We start from the raw sequence: 24,767 nt of genomic DNA on the forward strand, positions 1-24,767 counted from the left end.
ATACATGTTATAAGAAAAATGCATCGACGAATATTTTTTTGGTCAAACTCACCATCGATATGGACAAGTGGCATATTTCGCATCTTTTTGGTCGGGCCGGCGACATAAAATGTTCAGTTTCATTAATGGCAACGGTTCAAAAATGTGCTATCACGCGTCAGCGAAACAACCATAATCCAGCTGAAACCATAAAAAAAATAGAAGTTGATATTTCTGTATGAATCGTACCGGGAAACGGTTAGTTTTGACGGGCCGGCTAGCTAGGATTAATTCCCGAGTAATTGTAGATTTCTGAATATTTATGAAATTTGATTGATATGGTTAATTGCCATTAATTCCAAGTAATTGTAGATTTCTGAACATTTATGAAATTTGATTAATATGAGTGAAGTTAGAGAAGTCACTTTGCTGAGGTTAATTTAAAATATATTTAAATTTTTTTATACAATTTTTAGTTAGTTTAATTTAAATTATTTATAAGTTTCGATTAAATAGAGTAATCAGAAATTATAGGTTTCAAATTAAATACTAATGTATTCATCTGATTAATCATGTATAAAAAAGTTATAGGTCAACTTTTAACTTAAGAAAAAAAAAATTATAAATGAATGTTATAAATATTAATAGGAACTTATTAGAATCGGAATAATCTCAAATCTCTAGGAAATAGGTGGGTGGCGAGTCATGTGGCAGGAATCTAGTTTTTTAAATTTATTAAAAGTAATGGACCATTTTGCTAAATAAAAATTGCTTACATAAAATTAATGTTAAAAATAATAATGAACTTATTAGAATTGGAATAATCTCAAATCCCTTGGAAATTGGTGAGCGGCCAGCCATATAGCACTAATTTAGATTTTTAAATTTATTAAAAATCACAACCTAACAAACTCTTTAATATACTATAGTTATTGATAAACATTAAGACTAGGCATATGTTGAACATATTCCCTTGAAAATCAATCTAGACCCTAAATTAAAAAAAAAAAAAAAAAAAATCAATAAATCTTCAGACACCTTAAATTGAAATAAAAAACTTTCAATAATTAAAAAATAATGATTTTATGTTATTAATTTGAATAATAATAATGATTTGAAAATTGTTTTTGATTTAAAAACACAATTTAATTTTATATAAAAAAATCATATCACTTTTCAAAAACCTAAAAACAGAGACAAAGAATCATACACCCTAAATTAAATTGATTTTTCTTTCATTATTTGAGCAATTTCTTCAATGAACAAAAATTATCTACGATCTCATGATCTATAATGTTGTCCAATCAAAATTCTGTATCTGCACTACAATCTATCTACAATCTAAATATAGGTAACAATTTTGTCTAAATACAGGCAATATCACCCATTCAAAAATGTGTATCAAAATTGTCTAGGCACAAGATCGTAACACCCCAAAAGTCAGGCTTTTTTTGAAAGGCCCAACCGTAACTGATGACAGGACAGTGGAGTTTGGCATGCCAGGAGCTGCCCCTGTCTCATTGCGACCTTATTATAGATTTCACTTCCATTGATTCGACTCGCTTTTACTGATTTGACAGCACGTACAACACTTGTGTACACCTGTTAACCATGGATTCATTCAATTATTCGTCTATCTCCCGAGGAATTTGTGCTTACAACTCATTTCAATTATGTTAAGTTAGACATTGCACTTTTGAAGATAGATAAGATTTTTCAATTGAATCGATTAAAAGAATCTAAATTATCATTTTAACCAGAAAAATAAAATATGTAATCTCTTTGTTATATATTTTGCTTGAATTTTTTTTTCAAATCTGGAATATGAACCATAGAAAAAGACACCCAGTAGACCAATCACGATAATACCAGTTACAGTACCTATCAACCAAAGAGGGATCCTTCCAGTGGTATCGGCCATTTCTCTTACTCCCTTTCAAATTTTCTTAAGTGGTCATACTCGAGACATAAACAGTCATAGCATATATAATTATGTGTATTGGATCTCTTCGAATGGAGTGAGAATATTATCATTGTTCCTAATTGAAAAAATAATTGGAGAATGGAACAGCAAGTACAAAAATTAGTAACAACCCCCAGTAGAGACTAGTACGATTCAATTCAACATTTTGGTCGTTCGGGTTCGGTCGTGTCATATCTACATACTTCCTCTTCCTTTAGTATAGAGTTTATCGTTGGATGAACTGTTTTTTAAGGTTTTAACTATGTTTAATTTATTATTAAAAATATAAAGTAAATAGTTATATTATCAATAAAACCAAAAATATTATATAATATTGTTAAATAATATATAGAGAAATGAGTAAAAGTCAATTGTGTATTTTATAATTACAAACTCTGATACATGGCTCTAAATTGTGTACTTTACCATTAAAAACTCTCATACATTGCCTTTAATGGTGTAATTTACTATACAGACTCTCATACATGGTTCTAAATATTAGTATTAATAGAATTGAAATTAGAAAAAATTGTCATATATAAATTTCTTTTTATAAATAAAAATAATAATCAAATTTTACGAGAAAACAAAAAAAATTAATAAAAATTGTAATGTTGTAATAGTAAGTTAAACCATATGGAATTCAGTGCTTAATTATCCTAAACCCCATAATTATAATGAGGCAAACAGAGTTAAACTCTTAGTTTACATCTCTTAGTCTACATATATATAACTAACTAGCAGAGACCCTGACTTATGGTTCGCTAGAAAATAATAAGAATATATAATTTTAATATTTTTTTTTTTCAAAATTTCAAAAATATTATCTACTTATAATAATTATGGAAAACAAAAAATTTCATTACTAATATATTTAAGTTCGTTAGAGTGAACTCAATAGAATATGTGTTTGTTTCACAAAGATAAAATATACATCTCCAAATACTTTAGTAATCCAATCAAATCTCTTTATAAAGACAAGTTTAAAATTTGAAAATACTAATTATCAATTTAATCTTTATTTAATAATTAATAATTGTTAATATATTTAAGTTCATTGTAGTGAATTCAATGGAATATTTGTTTGTTTCACAAAGATAAAATATACATTTAAACAAAGTTTTTCGGTAGAAATCACATGAAATAATTTTTTTTCATCACTAGGACTGAAGAAGCAGACCATGGCAAAGGCTTAAATAGAGAGTAATGTAAACACATAATTTCAAGTAATGGTCTATATTTGAACAATAATGTGAACAATAATGTCTCTACATTGCTCTATATTTAAGCCATTGCCAAAAAATTCTCTCATAATTTCTACCGAAAGACTTTGTTTAATTCATTATGGATCACAGAAGCTTGAATACAAAAAAATATATATATCTCCAAATACTTTAGTAATCCAATCAAAAGAGTTTGAAATTTAAAAATACCAATTATCAATTCAATCTCCATTTAATAGTTAATAATTTAATAAATAATAAATTATCTATTATATCTCTTAATATATATTTAGTAATCAAGAGATTTCAGAAAGAATATATATACTTCAGCGGGAACCAATAACGTGTGCATATTCCGATAGAGAGATTACCATCACTTTTACTGGCCAAAAAGCTTGAACGGGTAGCATAAATCAACGCCAGAGCATTGAATGACCCAAGCCCCCAATGACCCGAAACCGAGTAGCTTGAAGTGAAGAGTTGAATAGAATCGAATTGCAGGGACACAACAGTGAAGATGAGCATGATGAAGGTGGACACTACCATGGACAATGTAACAAGAAAAAGACAAGCTTGGTAAGTGCTTCAATTTCAAATACCATATCGTCTGTGTAGGTATTAATTTCCGTTTGAAATGTTTGTGCCGGAAAATATGTGCCTTCATTCTGTAAACTGGCGAAATCTCACTGCTTTCATCGCTAATGGGTTTGGAGGAAAACGGGGCTTTTGTAGGCATGTAGCCTCAAAGCTACAAAGTGACTTGACAGTGGAGGTTGACGACGTAATCCTTCATCTCCATAAGGTAACCTCTCTAAGGTCACCACTGTATACTTAGTTAACTCCCCAAATTCTTGTTTCTCACGTTATGTTATGTCTCATATAATTTCAGTTTCTTCTTATGCTTTCACTGGTTGCTTGTTCTTTAGAGTTTTTCATGATCTGTACTTGAGCCTTTTCCACTGGTCAGGCATCAGAGCGACCGACTCTTGGTTAAAATTTACTGCTTTTGTCCAATTTCAAACATTTTGAAAGGAAATCTCCAAATTACTATGAGCTTTCGTAATTTAATTTTCTGCTGTGCAAACATTTTCTCCTGCAACTTGTAGCCGAAACTGATAGGAGTCGGTTGTCATTTCTTTTTGGAAGTTTCCATTGCTTTCAAGAAGCGGTCTGTTGAACAGGCTTGTCTTTGAATCTCGCGACACTGAAAATAGCCATATAAAGCTGGTTGATTTTCCAGGAGGAGCCAAATCCTTCGAATTAGCTGCAAAATTTTGCTATGGATCTGATATGGTAGAGATCACTGCATCCAATGTCGCCGCCTTACGCTGTGCGGCAGAGTACCTTGAAATGACAGAGGATCTGGAAGAAGGCAACCTAATATCGAAGACAGAAGCCTTTCTCAGTTACATTCTCATGGCTTCATGGTTGGATTGTATTACAGTGCTTCAAAGCTGTTGTGGTCTTTCACCATGGGCGGAGAATCTGAACATCGAACAGAGGTGTGTGGAATCTATCGCATGGAAAGCGGTCGCAAACAATTCTCGCGTCAGCTGGGAATTCACACGCCCCACGAAAACGTACGATGTGACGTGTCCATCACAGAAGCATTGTATATTACATGATAATTACAGATTTAGCACACACAGCAGCTGTGAAGGAGGAGAGAGTAGCGCCCATGAAAATGTCCAGCCAACACCACCAGCCGACATTGGACTGGAAATTCAGAAATTGAGAGCAGAGTTCGGCGCTCTTGAGAAGCTTTGCCAAAGTATAGTTGAGCAGCTGGAAAAAGTTTCTACAAAGAAGATCAGTATTTTGGGTGCATTTCCATGGAAGTACTTCAAGTGGAAATCGAGGAACAACAAACAGAAAGGTGGCCCATTTTCATCGCCAACGGTGAGTCAGCTTCGAGTAGAAACCGACGAGAAACATGAGATGCCGTGTAGCCGGGTCGCCAAGCCCAACAGTATAATGACGCGGAACAGTAGCAGACCGAGAAGGAACTCAATCTGATCTATCAATTATTAATTATTATGTACACTGTCTCGTTCTGTGAGACGACAGATTCTAGGAACGAATGTAACACCGTCTAGTTAATATGTACAGTGTATAGATCCGTGAGACGAGAAATTCTACGAGTGAATATAATCCAATATGTGTTTTAAATTCAACACGGGGCGCAATAAATTGTCTGAAATATAACGTGTATTCATTTAGTGGTGAAATGAAATGAAATGAAATATTAATATATGCGATTACTAGTTTTCCTGTTTTTTATTATTTAAATATATGATGATTGAGGAAAAGACAATGTCAAGAAAGTTTGTTAATATACTGCTGTAACTGTCTTTATCATGTTTCTATCATATCTCTAAAAGTATCACATTCCAAAATAAAATGTTTTTCAGATTTCATTGTTTTAAAAGTGCAAAAAATACACTAGTTCCCAAAAATTTAAATCTTTTCTATCAACCTGTTTCGCACAAAAGCTAATACTAATAAATTGTTAATAATGTTTTTTTAGAAATTTAAAATAATCTTTCTCCAGACAGGAGATTATCCCAATACAGCGTGAATCTAAAAAGATAATAAAGTTTCATAGAAATATCTCCATATATAAAGGCATGGAAATTCTCTTCTACACGATGTATATCTATATCCCATATCCATCTAACACAATTTCAACATGACAATATACTTAAAAGATAAAAAAAATAAGCTTTTAACGATGCCTATAAAATTATAGCAAACTGTAATATTAAAGAAACAAATTTTTGTATAAAGAGAAAATAAGGAAAACCTAATTTTTTTATCTAAATTGCTTGCCAATTCAAGGTAGAATTATGCCAACAGATAATACTAAAGGCGCTCTTATTGATACAAAAAAAATAGAACTGAATGTAATCTTCAACAAATTTAAATAAGAAGAGAAAGAACGAAAAGCTTAATCTTCTCGATCTCAATTCTTTTCTCTTTCAGTTACACGATAGTGTAGAAATTATTGAAAATATGTAGCTGACTTTTAGGAATATTTTTCTTATGTGACTCTAACATCTGTTTCTATGGTTTATTTGTCATCATCAGCTCTTGTACTAGTGCCAAAATTAAATTCTCATGTTTCAGGTGCATTTGCAACAATCAAGTGTGAAGTTGGGACTGTTGGTGCTGAGCGGGTAGTCGCTGGACAACCTACTGGTTCCATAAGAAGACGACGTTGGGTAAATGTAGATCACATGGGAAAATCCAAAGAACTGCGTACATTAATATTGAAAGCATAGCCGAAGTAAATGTAAAGTATAAATTGCAAACGCTATGAATCTAGGGTTTATAAAAGACCAGTCAACATAGGGTTACAAGCTCAGTTTTAGTTCAAAAGAGTGTAACTAAGATTGAAATAGATTTTATAAGAAGTAAGATATCCCATGTATTACACAGTAATATTTTGGAGCATCGCTTAACAAAGAGTAAATATGATTCTTAATCAGTTCTCAGCCCCAGGGCTTTTGAAGGTCACAGGACCATTAACAAAAAAACAAAAAACCCTTCTGTAATTAATGCAAAAGAGAGACAACCAACATGTCAGCAGGATCCTTCGTATAATTAAGGAGAATCAGGGTGAACTTTGGAAGAAGAGCGGTATTACAAAATTAGAGAGTAAACGAAGTTGAGTTGTCAACATGCAGACCTAGCATGGCATTGCAATGTTGAAAATCACCAAGAATGGTGTGTAAAACAAATTAATATTCCACACAGTGCTCCAACCCCACAAATTAAATTCTCATGTTTCAGGTGCATTTGCAACAATCAAGTGTGAAGTTGGGACTGTTGGTGCTGAGCGGGTAGTCGCTGGACAACCTACTGGTTCCATAAGAAGACGACGTTGGGTAAATGTAGATCACATGGGAAAATCCAAAGAACTGCGTACATTAATATTGAAAGCATAGCCGAAGTAAATGTAAAGTATAAATTGCAAACGCTATGAATCTAGGGTTTATAAAAGACCAGTCAACATAGGGTTACAAGCTCAGTTTTAGTTCAAAAGAGTGTAACTAAGATTGAAATAGATTTTATAAGAAGTAAGATATCCCATGTATTACACAGTAATATTTTGGAGCATCGCTTAACAAAGAGTAAATATGATTCTTAATCAGTTCTCAGCCCCAGGGCTTTTGAAGGTCACAGGACCATTAACAAAAAAACAAAAAACCCTTCTGTAATTAATGCAAAAGAGAGACAACCAACATGTCAGCAGGATCCTTCGTATAATTAAGGAGAATCAGGGTGAACTTTGGAAGAAGAGCGGTATTACAAAATTAGAGAGTAAACGAAGTTGAGTTGTCAACATGCAGACCTAGCATGGCATTGCAATGTTGAAAATCACCAAGAATGGTGTGTAAAACAAATTAATATTCCACACAGTGCTCCAACCCCACAAATTAAATTCTCATGTTTCAGGTGCATTTGCAACAATCAAGTGTGAAGTTGGGACTGTTGGTGCTGAGCGGGTAGTCGCTGGACAACCTACTGGTTCCATAAGAAGACGACGTTGGGTAAATGTAGATCACATGGGAAAATCCAAAGAACTGCGTACATTAATATTGAAAGCATAGCCGAAGTAAATGTAAAGTATAAATTGCAAACGCTATGAATCTAGGGTTTATAAAAGACCAGTCAACATAGGGTTACAAGCTCAGTTTTAGTTCAAAAGAGTGTAACTAAGATTGAAATAGATTTTATAAGAAGTAAGATATCCCATGTATTACACAGTAATATTTTGGAGCATCGCTTAACAAAGAGTAAATATGATTCTTAATCAGTTCTCAGCCCCAGGGCTTTTGAAGGTCACAGGACCATTAACAAAAAAACAAAAAACCCTTCTGTAATTAATGCAAAAGAGAGACAACCAACATGTCAGCAGGATCCTTCGTATAATTAAGGAGAATCAGGGTGAACTTTGGAAGAAGAGCGGTATTACAAAATTAGAGAGTAAACGAAGTTGAGTTGTCAACATGCAGACCTAGCATGGCATTGCAATGTTGAAAATCACCAAGAATGGTGTGTAAAACAAATTAATATTCCACACAGTGCTCCAACCCCTAAGATGAAATCTGAAATGGTTACAATAATCAATTAACGAGGAGCTTTAGGAAACTCTAATAAACCCGCCATTGAAAATGAAATCCGTACCCAAAAATTTGCCCCATGTCACCTCAGACCTTATGGGGAGGGACTATGTTGCAGAGTATTTCTTCACTAAGCGCGAGTTCTTATTGAAATGGTGAAATTCGCCTATCCTCCTTGTGGTGTCGCCAAGAATGGTGTCTAAAACAAATTAACATTCCACAGTGGTCGAACCCTTTAAATGAAATTTGCAATGGTCATCATAATAAATTAACGAGGAGCCTTAGGAGACTAGTACAAAAACTAGTGAAAATGAAATTTGTGCCCAAAAATTTGCCTGTATCACCTCAGACATCATGGCAAGGGACTGTTGCAGAGCGTGTTGAAATTATAATTTCACCTGCGCATTTAATTCACAAAACCACCAGTTTTATCGCACCGCTTTTGCTGAGCAAGTGGTATTCTCCGGAGGGGCAGTGATACTGTAGGTCAGCTGACGCAAGAATTTGCAAAACCACTTTTTTCCCGAAGCGTAATGTTCGTTTGGTTTGACTGTGTGATAATGTTCGTTTGGTTTGACTATGTGATAGCCGTTCGATTGAAATGAAGGTTGTTCACCGTCCCATTGAAACTAAAGTTGCCATTGATCCATGAACCTTGTGTGAAGTAAATTTTGTTTCACCGCCAACTTTGTCAGAAAAGAAGTTAATGAAATTTATTGTGATGGGTAGAATGTTGGTAAAAGTTTTAATTTTATTAGTTTTTTAACTCACGGGAAGTATGGGCATTAAAAAAAAAAAGCATTGTTATGTTTTTTTTTGATGTTGTTCATTGTATTGTAATGTATTACACGCAGCAGCGTGAGATAAAGTTCTGTGTAGTTTGAAAAAGGGAATGCGGGGAGTAAAAATGTTTTGTTTTGTTCATTGAGATAACGAATGTGAAGAATGCAGCAGCATATGTAAGAGATTTCTTTTACAACAGTAAATGCATGTAATTTTTACAGAGCAGTGTGTTAAAATTTGCAGTTGAAACAGAGTAAATTTTTAGGAGAAGACAAAGTAAATTTTTTTTGTTTTGGAACTGCATTTGAAGAAGTCTATGGTTGTAATCCCTCTGAGAGAGGAAGATGCTTTTGTATTAGCAGTTTTATTAATGAATAGAAATCTTTTTATGTGTGTGGTAAAACTCTGTTCTACAGCAAACAATTTTTTTTGGCTTCCCTGTGCAAAAACAGAGCATTTTCTCTGTTCAGAATTTTGTTTGAAATTACCAGAAATTTCCAACATGGTATCAAAGCTTGTCCAGGCTCTTTGAAGGTGTCAAAGAATCTAAAGGAAGGGTTTCTTGCTGCAGCAACTTCTCCAGCAAAGTGAAGACTCAGTCAAGAAAAATCCAAGGTATTTCTCAAGCTAATTTTTGTGTTACTGTTGAGGACAGTTAGTGATTTTTAAATACACAGTCAAATATTTGAAGCATAGTTCAGAGTGCAAGAATGGTTGGCTCCAGCACCAGCACTAGCATCGGTATCTTTAATACTCAGCTCCCACAGTTTAATGGGAAAAACTATGACTATTGGGCAATAACTATGAGAGATTTGTTTGTCTCACAAGACTTATGGGAATTTGTTGAGGATAGATTTGAAGAGCCAGCAGATGAAGATGAGTTTAATAACTTGACACGGGCAGAGAAAGATCTGTTGAAGAGCTATAAGAAGAAGGATTCTAAAGCCCTCTTATTTTTGTATCAAGCAGTGCATGAGAATGTGTTTCCAAGGATAGCAGCAGCCAAGACATCCAAAGAAGCATGGCAAACTCTTAAGACAGCTTATCAAGGCATGGAGAAAGTGAAGACAGCAAAACTACAGTTGCTGAGGAGAGATTTTGAGAATCTTTGCATGAAGGAGTCACACAATATTGACTCATTCTTCACACAAGTGATTGGTCTGGTCACACAGATAAGGTCTCATGGAGAGATTCTTGAAGAAAGGAGGATTGTGGAGAAACTGTTGAGGGTCCTACCCTCAAAGTTCGATGTGATTGTCACCACCATAGAAGAGACAAAAGATCTCACAAACTTCACAATTGATGAACTACATGCATCACTGATAACACATGCGCAGAGATTGAGTAGAAATGAAAAATCATCTCTAGAGCATGCCTTCAACACCCAGATGTCCTTTGGAAGAGGAAGAGGTCAAGGTAGAGGAAACAAGAGAGGAAGAGGCAGAAGCCAAAACAGAGGTGGAAGAAACAGTTCAGCAAATGCTCAAGGAAGAGGCAGCAATCCAAATCAGAACCAAGGCAAAGGCAGCAGTCAACAAAGTGGACAACATCATGCTCAAGGACAAAGGTATGAAAAATCCAATGTCCAATGTTACTACTGTAAAAAATATGGGCATTATGCAAATGAATGTAGGAAGAAACAACATGATATGAGTAATAGAACTAGTGCAAATTTCACTAGAGAAAATATCAACCAAAATAATTTGTTTTTAGCTTGTAATATGGCTGAAGAAAAGAGTGAAGATGTATGGTTTCTAGACTCCGGTTGCAGCAACCATATGACAGGAAACATAGCCCTGTTTTCTATGTTAGATTAGAACGTGAAGTCACAAGTCACACTAGGGACTGATAATAAAGTTTCTGTTATGGGAAAAGGAGAAGTAAAAGTTTTAACAAAGAAAGGTGAAAAGAAAACCATAGCAGATGTTTATTATGTTCCTGGAATGAAATGTAATCTCTTAAGTATTGGACAGCTTGTTCAAAAGGGTTACAATGTTTTCTTTGTGAATGATGTATGCACCATCATGGATAGAGCACCCAGCAAACAATGTATTGCTGAAGTGAAGATGACAAGGAACAAGATGTTCCCTCTCAGAATGAAGGCAGATTTAAAAAATAAAGAAGTAATTGCAGCAGTGACTCAAGAGGCTTTCCAAAGCGAACCAAAGGATGAAAATTGGTTGTGGCACTTGAGATTTGGACATCTCAACTTTGGAGGTCTTAATTTGTTGAATAGAAAAGGAATGGTAAGAGGATTACCATTGATAGAGAAACCAGACAGCCTTTGTGAAGGTTGTATCTTGGGGAAACAACACAGAGAAAGTTTTCCATCAGGGAAAAGCATAAGGGCAAAAGCACCCTTAGAAATTGTTCACTCAGATTTATGTGGACCGATGCAAACTCCATCACTTGCAGGCAGCCACTACATACTAACATTCATTGATGATTTTACTAGAAAAACTTGGGTTTACTTCCTGAAGAACAAAAGTGAAGTGTTTGAAAGATTTTGCAATTTCAAGGCACTTGTGGAAAACCAAAGCGGGCTGCATATCAAAGTTCTGAGAACTGATAGAGGAGGTGAGTATATCTCCAAGGAATTTCTACGTTTTTGTAGAGAAAATGGAATTCATAAGCGGTTTACAGCGAGGTACACCCTGCAGCAAAATGGAGTTGCTAAAAGGAAGAATAGGACAATCATGGACATGGTGAGGAGTATGTTAAAAGCAAAGCATTTGCCAAATGATTATTGGGCTGAAGCTATACATTGTGCAACGTACATTTTGAATACATGCCCTACAAAAGCAGTTATGAACAGCATGCCGGAAGAAGCATGGAGTGGGAGAAAGCAAGGAGTCACCCACATAAAAAAATTTGAATGTGTGGCTTATGCACACATTCCAGATCAACTAAGGAAGAAGTTGGACAACAAAGGGGAGAAATGTATATTCATTGGATACAGTGAGGAATCAAAATCTTACAGGTTGTATAACCCATCCACCACTACTACATGTAGGGGGCTTTTAAGACAATATTTGAGTCAATTGTCTTAACTTAAGACAAAATGAAACTTGTGTATTGTCTTAAATATTGTCTCTAAGCGGGGTGTCTCAAAAATTTGTCTCTATAAAGACAATATAGAACACATATTATTATTGTCTCTATAAAGACAATTTGATTTGTCTCTCTAGAGACAATTTCATTTGTGTCTCTTTAGAGACAATTACATTTTTGTCTTTTTAGAGACAATTCCATAATTCAAACTATTGTCTCTCTAGAGACAATATAAAAAATTATTTTAAAAAAAATAAATGTCCATAATTCAAACTATTGTCTCTCTAGAGACAATAAAAAAAATATTTAAAAAAAAATAAATGTCCATAATTCAAACTATTGTCTCTTTAGAGACAATATAAAAAATTATTTAAAAATAAATAAATGTCCATAATTCAAACTATTGTCTCTCTAGAGACAATAAAAAAAATTATTTAAAAAAAAATAAATCTACTCAAACTATTGTCTCAGATTTGCTCCTGCCAAAAATTATTTAAAAAATAAATAAATCTGCTCAAAATACTTCATGAGAAGCATAATACTTCAGCAATAAAATACCATCAAACCGAGATAAGTTATGGAAGTAAACAGTGTTAATATTCCTTCTCTCAGCAACCAAACCTAAGTGCATTAGAAATTGTGACAACATGTTATGACTTCTTTCTTCAAATTCAGGCATGATGAAGGCAGAATCCTCACTGAAAAAGATTTGAGTTGCATAATCAGGCATGGCTGCAATATCATCACCAGGGTATACAATTAAGTAACCGGCTGCGTAAGGGACATGAACATCATTGACGAGAATAGTCTCCGTATCGGCAACAATGAAAGGTTTCATGTCCTTACGCCTAGCTGGGAGTGCCGTTACATAATTGGGATAATGAGGTTTCCTAACCATAGATTTCACTGCTTGTGGTTCTCCACCCACTATGCCGGAATTAATTAATTCCCTAAGTTGGGAATTAATTTCATCCTCGCTAAGAGTGACCTCCTTGTCCTGCATCCCTAAAATATACAAGCGAAGGAATAACCCTGAGATAACTTCCTTTTCATAATCCTCGGCAGCTTTCATTACCACTTTCATGATCATGTTAAAGACATCCATGTTTGGAACAACATTCCCATGAGAATCATTTAAAGAAATAGCTGTTTTAGTGACGATAAATGAAAGATCCCCTGTAGGGACTTTAATCACATAACCAATGGTAAATTTCCCATATGCAAAACCGGCATTATAAGCGTACTTAATCAATAGTCGCATGACAGCCAATGAAATAACTTCAAAGTCAGCGCATCGCAGATATGGTGATCTAAACTTGAGTTCCACTATCCTCAATCCATCATATGCATCCTTGCAGTGTTCACTCTCAATGATATTGTTTAAACGTAGAAGATACTCTTCGAATAATAAAACTGTAAAATATGTCATGTTATTTCCAGTCATTTTAGTAGTGAACACTATAGTTGCAATGCTCCTGCCAATCTATCTGTGTATCCATCTCTATCTACCTATCCATCCATCCATCCATTCAACTATATGCATGTCTGGATATACATATGTAAGCCTGCAGATCTACGTTTTATAGTGTGTGCTCTGCTAAAATTTGGGATATGCGTGCACATTGCATTTATAGGGTGTGCCTTGGGAAGTATGTATCTATTTTGACTTTTTCTCCATCTCATTTGCAAGGAGAAAAGATATATCGAACTGGTTAATATTAAATAACAAGGACTTGACAATTACTGTACAATAAATAAACCATGCTCATCCTGATTCGGGGACCAAATAAATTCCCTGGTCCATTAAATCAGAGAAACATACACCAGAGAAAATTCAGGAAAACAAAAATATTCGACAATACAAAAAATTACAAGCTACACAGGTAGCATCCTCAAAACTGCCAGAGCTCTAGTTGCACCTCTGCTTCAGTTAGGTCTTTCTGAGCTTTCTTCCTACGATAAAATATTGGGCAGTCACGACTGCAATAAGGATAGGACATCAATGTAAGTATAAAAGAGATAGTAATTGTAAAAAAAAAAAAAAAAACATCCTATTAATTAAAAACAAATGCATGATCACACAAATGTTACAAAATACATCCATAATGTAAATTTAAATCATGTTATGAAAATGTAATACTTGAAATATAGCATTCAAAAACCTTGTGCAAAGAACATCTTGGTGCAGAGAGCCTTGGCACTGCTGACATTGTGTCCATAGTTTACCAAAGAGAATTTCTAATTCCCTCACTGACATTGATCAAATATTAGTGTCATATGATAGAAAATCTAGGTGAGAACAATAGACACAAGGCCTACTTTAAATTCTCCAAATAAAGAGTAATGGTATTAGAATACCAGCTTACCATTTGCAACTATTTTCTGATACAATTCTTCTTCTCTTCCTTTGCAATGTGAACAAAGTGTCTGATCTTCTTTGCTGCAATGGCAACATGAAATCAGGTAACATCATGAATTTCAGTATGAAGCAACCTAGGTAGACATTCTTATTATAAGAAAGCTAGACAGCTTCTTACAAGGAGAGCAGGCATGGAATCATGCAACCTCGTAGATTTTTCCACATCAAAAAGATGAACCCTAGTAGCTTTCTAAAGCGCCAAACTGAAATAATAGTTACTCTCAATTGTGCACTGTTATAAGCAAGGAAACCACATGCAGGACACCCTCTACTTGTATTAACTAAATACCTGATAGGTGTTTTACAACCAATACAACTGAGTTGTTTCTTGGCAAATTTCATAATTCCACTATTTGAAGGAGTTGATATGGAAACTACTCGTGTGTGACTACCATGAAGAAGCTCCTTGCTTGCATTCTTCAAAATGGGTTGAAATATTCTCAACAGCGGCTACAGAGCAAAAACAGGCACTAATAAAAAACACTTAGCTAGAAAGAATTACTATCTATCAAGATATATTTGAAACACTGGTGAAATTTTCAAAAAGAGCATAAACTGCAAGTGATGATGCTTTGGTCTTTCACCTTGCTCAGTTGATTCTCCAGATAATATTGTGGATCAATAGGGATGTTATTCTCCAGTATGTAAATTGGATCCTCAGATTTCTCATATGCCTGAGCCCAAGTAAACACATTAGTCATTATATCCATAATCCCTCTGTAAATTATGCCTCCAAATGAAACATAACAAAATAGTTAAAATAACCATTTTTTAGTGCAGTATCGAGACTTATGCTGAGCACAGAAGGGGTTAATTATTACCTTGGCACCTTTTGCAGCCTTTATGATGACATATGGAACACAATCACCCACAGTTGGAGCAGTTGCAGCATCCCTCTGTAAACCAGGGGCAACTTGGCTTTAAACCACGACATCAATTTAAAAAATCCAACAATGGACTCATTGTCAATAAAAAGCAAAATATTACAAGAGTCTTTAGATGCACTGTAGTAATAAAAATAGAGAGAGAAGATTGAAATGGAACCAGAAGGCATTGCACCATTCATTATACTTGTTCTGAGAAGTTATTTCCAGTATTTACCTTCCGCATGCGCTCAGCTAGTTCCACGTGTGCTACCTTGACTGCATAGTCATCTCCAGTCTTTGTCAGACCTTGACTCAACAAAGAGATTGTTAGCACAGGCAAACAACAATGCCCTTAAGAATATGCTGATAGCCTTGATAAAGGATATGACCTACAAACATCTATTTCTGCCGCAGCTAAACAGTAATCAATTTTTCTCAGGATGAGATTAAAAATGCAGATATATTATATATTGTCATGTTTTGATTCTCTTCAATTGTATAAGAGCCTCCCTTGACACTTCTTCCTCCCATTGCTAGCAATAAATATTGACTGAATCCCTTCCAAGTACAGAATGTAGGGAGACATTTTGATGACATAGGTGATTGTTGTACGGGGGATCTGTTAGATATCACTGAACTAGTGAAACATTGCGTGAAAATATCACCAACCCCCACCCCTGGATTTGTCATCAACTGTTTTCTACAAATCAGCAAATGTAAAATTGATTCTCCAGAAGTTAATTTATCCAAGCAGATTGTTTGTGTACTTAAAAGGCACATTGTATCCAAAAAACGTGAAAGAAGAGAAGCATACCCGGCACCAAATCTAGCAACTTCACCTGCATCAATAGTTACAAAGACGTTAGTTTATGATATGTCATTTTATGAAGTCCATGTTTGGATAATTTTGATGTCTAATTGCAATTTGCCACAAAGTCATGAAACCTGTCTAATTTAAGTAGAAACAGAGTAAAAATTGGTAATTTGAACCAGATTTGGTATTGAAATAGATTGTTGAGAATCATTTTAAGTAAACTCACCATAGAATTAAATAAAAGCAGATGGAATAAAAAAGGGGATCACCATCAGAACAATCCACATAAGGCTCTTCAAGGGCCACCATCCTGAATGCCACGAGTCACGACATTCATGCAACTTCGTAGTTCCAACTGTTGTAAGAAACATAGCAAAATAAAATATCTGAGGTGATGTTAAGGTAAATAGTTCAAACTCCAGAGGCCTATTGCTATGGTCCAATACTGTTGGGGAAAATAACGTGCTTGACATCACACGAAGTGCCCAAGACGCATGTGCCACTTATAGTCAAATGGCATTAATACGCGGATATGATTTTATGTAAGTTATGTTGCCATGGTTATGCATTTGAAAATTGCCAAGGCCACTTGCATGTTAAAGCCCCCAAAAATAATCTGGTTTGTAACCAATGGGTGGTTAGTTCTGCATGAAAATTCAGACCTCGATACTGATCCAGATTTACCTTCTGTGAAAGACATGATGCCACTTCAAACTTAAAAAGCTCATGACACGAAATTAGAATCCGGTATCCAACATGTTTAAAAGCCAAACAACTTGTAAGGCATATAAATTTTAAAATTGGATACAAAGAAGCCCAGGCTTACTCGAAGCACACCTTCTGTACCTAAGCAGTCATGACCTCCTTGACAGCCTTTCAAATCTGTAAAAAGGAAGACCTCAAATTCATATATATATATATAACAAAGAAAACGGCATACAATGTAAATTAGGTTCATTTTCCAAAGCCAAATGTAATTACATGTATATCAAAAGAATAATAATCTAAATGGATGCAGATAAGTTAAAGAGCTATTTGAAAAATTCACGATTTTATGAGAATTCAAGTAAAGTTAAAAGTTGTAAAATCATGTGAAATGTCCTGAAGTAGGTATATAGTATATATTTCTAACACTTGAAACCAGGAATATGTAATAAGTGACTTGCTCGCAATGTAAATCTCCTCTTCCCCCTTATCATCTTTTCTCCATTTCAAAAGTAACAAATGGTCAAACAAATTTGGTCATAAACATGCAGAAGGATTCATTGTTCTCACCTTAGTTATCACCAAAAGTGACAATTCCATTCTGTTCATTAACAAGTCAGAAATAGTGTTCTTGACATATTGCACTGCACCAGGTATGTCACGATCAATGAGTAACCAAGTTCTTCACTAGTAGGCAATTGTCCCTTCACACTGTTTCAATGCCTGTTGATATGGAATATTTAAAAGATCAGGAATATTTAATAATTAAGAAGGCATAAAATAAATTATTTTTCTAAGAGCATTTTGAGCCTTCACAAACACTAAGGCTTGTCTTTGAAACAAAAAGATCAGGTTTGTCACCTTTAGTATCCATTTTGTCATAAGCATCTGGCTTTGTCCACAACAACCCAGCATATCTTTTCTTGCTGATCAACAAGTATGGGTAGTATATTTTTTCAAATTCTAGTTTAATAGGCTGCATAAAAGCATATGTTAAATAACGCACTAATTAGATGCCAAAGATGCACCAAATAGATGCAGATAAGCCACAGAAAAGCATAACTGATCATCTTGTCCTGTGCATATTTACAAAGATCTCATGGAAGTGGAATGTCAAAAGAAGATTAGTTTTAAAAAGAAAGGTGATATTAAAACATTCATCCCTACAAAAACATCATTAACAACTCTAGAGGCTTCACGGATATTTAAAATTCTTGACACTGTACCTTTGTAAATGTACCGCTAAGATAATCTGAGGCTTCCCTCCCTAGCATCATGGCCTCTTCTATATTTGGTGACTGTATCATAACTGAATCTGTATCTCCATATACAACCTAGATTCAAATATAAAAATATAATATCAAGCTTTACAATAGAAATCTCGGTTAGGATCAGATCACCCATTATCATTTCAAGAACTTGGACTATCACCAATACAACAAGTGCACTTCCTATCATTACTGATCCAGTTCAAAGGTTACAAATGCCTTTAGTTGCTAAATAATAGCCTACCTCAGCATTGTATTGGTAACCACCAACTATTGTGAACCTTTCTTCAACTAACCTCTTTGTATGCTCTATCATTTGACAGCCTGACAGGTGGAAAAAAAAATGAGATGATTAATGATAAGAAATTTTAAAACAATACGTAAAATCGATATTGTCTGATGGAACAGAGAATGTGTCAAAAGATCAAACTGGACTTGTAATCAAAATATAATAAGAGGGCCTAAGCATATCATCTTAGTTGTACAAGTACACGTGACTAATTAATGCAATTCAAGAACTTGATCTTATTTGTACAAGATTGTCAATTACAGTTCATACCCAAAACATTATGCCAGAAGGAAGAAAAGAATTACATGGATATAATTGATGTCCAAAAATAATCAATGTGAATGGCTGATACATGCATATATAGAATAAGAGAGGACTGCAAGCATCTCTATCTTGTAAGTAAAAGAAGCACCAATAACGATCACCAGATGGAAAATAGGTCATCTCTCTCTATTACTAAGAAGAAAAATGTTGTATTTGGAAATAGATGTAGTATATTCTATCCCTGCACCCAACATAAGAATATACCTGATGCATAAATGAACTCTCAGACTACAGGCCTGATTTAATAGTATTGGCTTTCTATGTTTCGCAAGTAGATCCAATTGGGTGATATAGGTATGGCCCTAATGAAATGTCCATAAGCAAGACAAGAGCATAGAACAATGACCATGAAATAAGAAACCATGCTTCAATAATGAAATTCCTATTACACAGTCCAAGAAAGGCTTGCCATCTGACATTAGACTACAGCAAAATCTGCCACGTACGGGAGAAATGTCACATGCTGTAAAAGCCAATCAGGTTGCACTAGAAAGCCAGCTCCATAAATTTGGACCAGAGCAATGGCGGCAGCAACGAGGTTCCCTGCCATCAAACATAGGAGTTGTATTCAACCGCCGCCAAGCTACAATCCATGCTTCGGAATAACCACTAGCAGCCCAGAATCCCCAACTTGAAAAAATCAACCCCCTAAATTTCAATCAATGCATTATTTCTGCACCCCTCCACCCAACTTGTAACGATCAGCCCACTGAAAATATCAAATAATTTCAGTTCTAATCCCCAATAACATGTCAATTCAGCTCCTGGAGCTAAAGGCAAGAAGTTTGGAATCTACATAGCTGATCCTATAATCAACCTCCTCTATTCTAAAAAATAAAGAGATGAACCGTGAATAGGTAATAAAAAACAACCTTGTAAACATTCTGGTGTACAAAAAGTGAACTTTCGATTCTTTAATACATCAATTTCTACATACCCAAGTCTCGTGCAGCAACATCGGTAGCAGTCATAATAGGGCTCTTTCCAGCCTTAAATTCTGATAAGATCCAGTCTCTCTCAGCTTGGCTTTTATCTCCATGAATTGATAGTGTTGGCCATCCATCCATACGAAGTTTCCAAGTAACTTGGTCACAGCCTTTTTTAGTTTCCAAAAAGATAAGCAAGCGGCTACCATCCATGATCTCCTCTAAGAGATGTATTAACTTGAAAGAGAAATGTCTTAATTCATGGGTGCATTTGCATAGCTAAAAAGCAAAACGATAGTCAGTATATACTATAAACATCACCTAGGAAGGATAAACTGCACCTTGTATACTTCTCATGTTCAGAAACAATCTCCACAATTTGCTCAATAGCATGGTTTGCCTTGAGTTCTTATGAGCCAATTATTACCTAGAAAGACATAAAAATTCATACAGCTTTAGCAGAAATTGGAAAACCTCCAATAGACTCCAATAATAATAAAGTTGCAAACATAACAGAGACCATCACTTTCCACCCAAGAAAAGCAAAGCTTAGTTTTATTACATGCAGACTTGTAGAAAAGAAACCGGAGTTGACCATGGAGTTTCGGAAGTATCTTCAATATTCCCAGATCTAGAGTATATTCCCAGATCTAGAGTGAGACTCTTTAACTTTTTCTTGTAAAACCTTCGTCAAATAGTTGGTTTCTGGATGGGTATTAGTAGCTATCATGGTCTTAATTCCTATAACAACCCTCTTGATTCCTATAAAAACCCATTTCGACTTCAATTATTCTTTTATCATTCACTTCGTTTGGGCATTTCTAGACAATCCCAACTTCGTTATAAACAACAAAGAGGATGTGTAACTACTGGTTATATTTTAAGAGTGACTTATCCCAACTTCGTTATAAACAACAAAGAGGATGTGTAACTACTGGTTATAGTTTAAGAGTGACTTAACCATGTAAATTGATTGGATTCACTTACCGTAAATAATAGCATTTGTTCAAAGAAACACCATGTAAATTGATTGGATTCACTTACCATAAATAATAGCATTGGTTCAAACTTGTTACATAACTGAAAGCTTGTACGTAGAGTATAAGACTAGCCAGCTTGATAACACTAATTGAATACACACAATATGCTAGATTCACTTACCGTAAATAATAGCATTTGTTCAAAGAAACACCATGTAAATTGATTGGATTCACTTACCATAAATAATGGCATTGGTTCAAACCTGTTACATAACTGAAAGCTTGTACGTAGAGTATAAGACTAGCCAGCTTGATAACACTAATTGAATACACACAATATGCTAATTATACTATCACTAATTGAATAGACGCACGCCTTGTTTCATGGAATTTTATAACTGCTATTCTTATTATCTGATACACATCCCATTTTGAGAATAGTTTCCCTCTCCATTTAAGGTGACAATGGGGTAAGATATGTGCAAAATAATGTATATCAATGTAGAATGGAGGAAAAGCAACCAAAGGAGAGGCTAGATAAAACAGAATCAAGTAGATAACTAGACTACACAAAACATGGATTAGGATTTAATGCGAACAACTTGAACATGGATGGATGCTACAGTACAACATATCACAAACCTCTAAAATCATACAAAGTTTCTCATAAAAATGGACCATAAGAGGACCTTAATTCTTATTGTGCAACTAAAGACCAATCTTCCAAAACCTGAATTACAACATTAAATACACTATTGGACCGTGTGATCAGAGGTACACTTAATAGAATAATTCAATAATCAGAGCTTTTTGAAATTTAAAGAACTCACTATTGAACTATAAGTAGTGTGTAACAAAAGAGTGGACAGTCGTGCTGCCGTTATTTTCCTTTTCCCAAAGGCTTTATTTACCTTCAGGAAGGACAAGTTGTAAAAGAAAATTTAGTAGCAAATACATAAGTTAGAAACTATGTATGCACTATGCAAAACTTCTGTACAAGCATGAAGGAAAACAAGGGTCTCCTCGAGATATTCACTATTGGAATTGCTGGTGTACACCTGTCCTCATTTCACTCGGGATTACAAACTGACTGGCTTAAATTCATGTAATTTGGGGTACACCGCCAAAAACCATGATAATAGACATCCAGTTACTGCAACATGTGGATGTAGGAATCGTGCCTTCCATAATAATGCAAAGCTAAAATTATCACAGAAAGCCCTAGAAGGCCTTTGCAGTTAAAGTGATTGAACAGACTGGTTGATTTCAGCTCCCTTCTTGTGCTTCAGTATAGGCTATAAACATATCAGAACTTTGAAAACAAAGAACAAAAAGGTCATACAAGACTGATCCATCTTTTACAGCTAAACAACTTAGTTGAATTTGCATAGCTCATACAAAACATGAAAGTGTGGAGATCTGTTAAGATGCAAAACCTTTCATCACTACATTAAAAAAATTCTTCTAATGCATGATGCATCTAATGCAGAATGAGACAGTGAAGAGATTAATTCAGTTAAAACTAAAGATTGTGGCGTTGAATGTGGAGCTTGACTAGATAGAACAAGAAGATCAAACATTCAGAATAAACACAAAAAAAATATTTAGCAAATATGGATTGTCCTTGTGATGTCAAAAGGAATACCAAGCAGCTCCTAATTGTAGGGAAAAATATCAAGTTGCAGTTGATAATATCAAAAATGTCAGTACCTGGCAATGCCAAAAGAGCCATTACTGCAGCTCCTCATTGTGGGGCAAGATAGGCAATGACAATTCATAGCATCAGAAATGTCAGCAGTTGGTAATACAATAATAAAAAGGGTCATGTCCCAAGCTCCCCTCCTCGGTGCTTTCTCCCATCTCAAGTCAATCAAACCACATATATTGATAATAGATAGAGAGGCAAGCCCCAAGAATTAGCTCAATTGGTTGAAATATACACCCAAGGCATGTTGTTGACAAAAAGGCCATAGGTCATAGGTTTAAACCTAGTCAAATCCCTCGATTACCAGCCACTATTGTGTTTAGTGATTGAACCACCCTCCATCTAGATATTCTAAACAAGGGTGGTGGTTCCCACAAGGTTTTTCTTGGAAAGCCTTCTAGAGGCAATTTTCTTCTCTCTTAAAACCATGTTGTTAGAGGCAGAGCAGAAAGCTGCTAAGGAGGAACACAGTCCTTCCTTCAGCAGAGCAAGGCTCCACGGTTCCACTTTACGAGACTTAGTCCAGTAAACAGAATAGAACTTTGGACAATGCTCTTCATATCTGCCACCAGTAGAACAAACTTTGTAATGTGGAGATGTAGACCCTTAAGTTCATAAAACTTGAAATACATGTCATCAGTCAATTTAAATGGGCCTGTGTTAGTGGCCCAAATTGTCTGAGATGTCTGAGATCTCCACACTGATTGTTGAGGTTGTTGGAATTTTTGGCCAACAAGATGAAGTCATTTGCATCAATTTGAATGATGACCATCCTTGCAAGGTCAACTCCACCTCAGTCTTCCTCTACAAGGCATTGCCCTAGTTAGTAAATATATATTCCAAACAGAGTTTGGGCACCCCCATTTGACCCCTATGTTACAAGTAATTTTTTTCTGCCCATCCCTTGCAAGTTTTAATTCTGCCCGTTACTCTCCCATATATTCTAGCTGTTGGAGATCTGAGGCCTATGGGTGTGCTTAATTTTTCCATGAGTTAATTTTGGGAACTATGCCAAAGGCAATTTCAAAGTCCCAAAACAACATATATAAGGTCTCCTCTAACTGCTGATTAATTTTTCTTTTCTAAAATTGAAACATATAAATTTATAATTTATTAGCACATATGGATCTGATCATAGCAGTTTTTTCAGTCAGCTGGATTTATGTATATCAAACTATAATTGAAGACAATATGAAACAATTATGACTGCTTAAAAGAAAACATATAAATGACACACCAAAATGCAACAAGGTAAAAATGATTACGATGGCCATAATAGCTATCAAATGGTAGAAAGTGAAAAAGAATTGTCTGGGTCATTTAGATCATAATACTTGTATGATAATAGAGATGGACGTGTAGTAGAGACTGTACAAATAGATGGAGAGAACAGCATTCAGCCTCAAAGGTTATCAAAATCTGTTGAACTATCTGTCCAAGGTAGCTTTCCTAGAGGAAGACTTAGGTAACAAATTCAAATCAAATCTAGTGCCTTGTGGTTACCAGCCACTATAGTGGCTGGTGATTAAACCACTCTCCAGAAGGATACTCAGCAAAGGGATAGGATCGCACAAGGATTTCCATGAAAAAGAAAGGTGCAAGGGATAGCTATAAACATAATAATTAAAAACAAAATAGAAAATTTAAACTGGAGGTGAACAAAAATTAAAATTTATCATCATAATTTATAAAAGTGATTATATCATAAAGATACAAAGTAAACAGTGGTATCAATACTTTGAGGGCACATTATAAAGTTCGCCAGACTGATCACTAATAATATGTGACAGCATTTCGGTATGGGCATAAGCAGAGAAAAATGGATATGTATACCTAGGGGCCATGGAGCCAAAATGGAAATGTCCCATCCAAGGTACACTAAAATGCATACGTGGAGTACATTCTACTATATGGGACCTGCCCAGGCATATGAACAAGAGGACACACGAAGACGAGAGGACAACCGTGTCTGTCCAAAAACATTAAGAAACTACATGTAAAGAGACTTCTAGTTACATCAGACATCTGTGATAAAATTTGAGACCATAAAACCCATAAACAATTTCCCTTGTCTACTATTCATTTATCGACATAATTTTTACCTTTACCAAAGGTCAGCAAGTAGCTTGTGGGCAAGATTTTCCGAAGTGTGTAAAATTTTCCCTAGTGAACAACTAAATTTGGAGTTGGGCAGTATATTTCAGTTCCAGAAATTTATTATTATTGAACAGAACCATTCAATTTTTGGCAAGCTGAACTCTTTTGGACAAGTTACAACTATTTTTTATTTGGACGGCAGCATTTATTGTTGTAATGTCTAAAGATAACCGCATCAGTGTTGGCTGT

The 24,767-nt window shown here is 35.0% G+C and overlaps 1 protein-coding gene across 2 annotated transcripts; it reads left to right on the plus strand.

Moving 5' to 3' along the window:
- Positions 1–3,537: 3,537 nt before the first annotated feature.
- Positions 3,538–5,291, plus strand: LOC149158063 (root phototropism protein 3-like). 2 transcript variants are annotated; one of them, XM_089437701.1, is made up of 3 exons: positions 3,538–3,741; positions 3,898–3,967; positions 4,312–5,291. In XM_089437701.1, the coding sequence occupies exons 1-3, from the start codon at positions 3,683–3,685 to the stop codon at positions 5,179–5,181; spliced, it is 999 nt and encodes a 332-aa protein (XP_089293827.1). In that variant the 5' UTR covers positions 3,538–3,682; the 3' UTR covers positions 5,182–5,291. The 2 variants fall into 2 exon arrangements, with proteins under 2 accessions (XP_089293827.1, XP_089293826.1); XM_089437700.1 differs by having other exon boundaries at positions 3,538–3,967.
- The last annotated feature ends 19,476 nt before the right edge of the window (positions 5,292–24,767 follow it).

Source organism: Pinus tabuliformis, chromosome 5_2 (assembly GCF_031772625.1).
Source record: "Pinus tabuliformis cultivar Carrire ecotype Pingquan chromosome 5_2, CPIR1, whole genome shotgun sequence".
Taxonomy (NCBI): Eukaryota; Viridiplantae; Streptophyta; class Pinopsida; order Pinales; family Pinaceae; genus Pinus; species Pinus tabuliformis.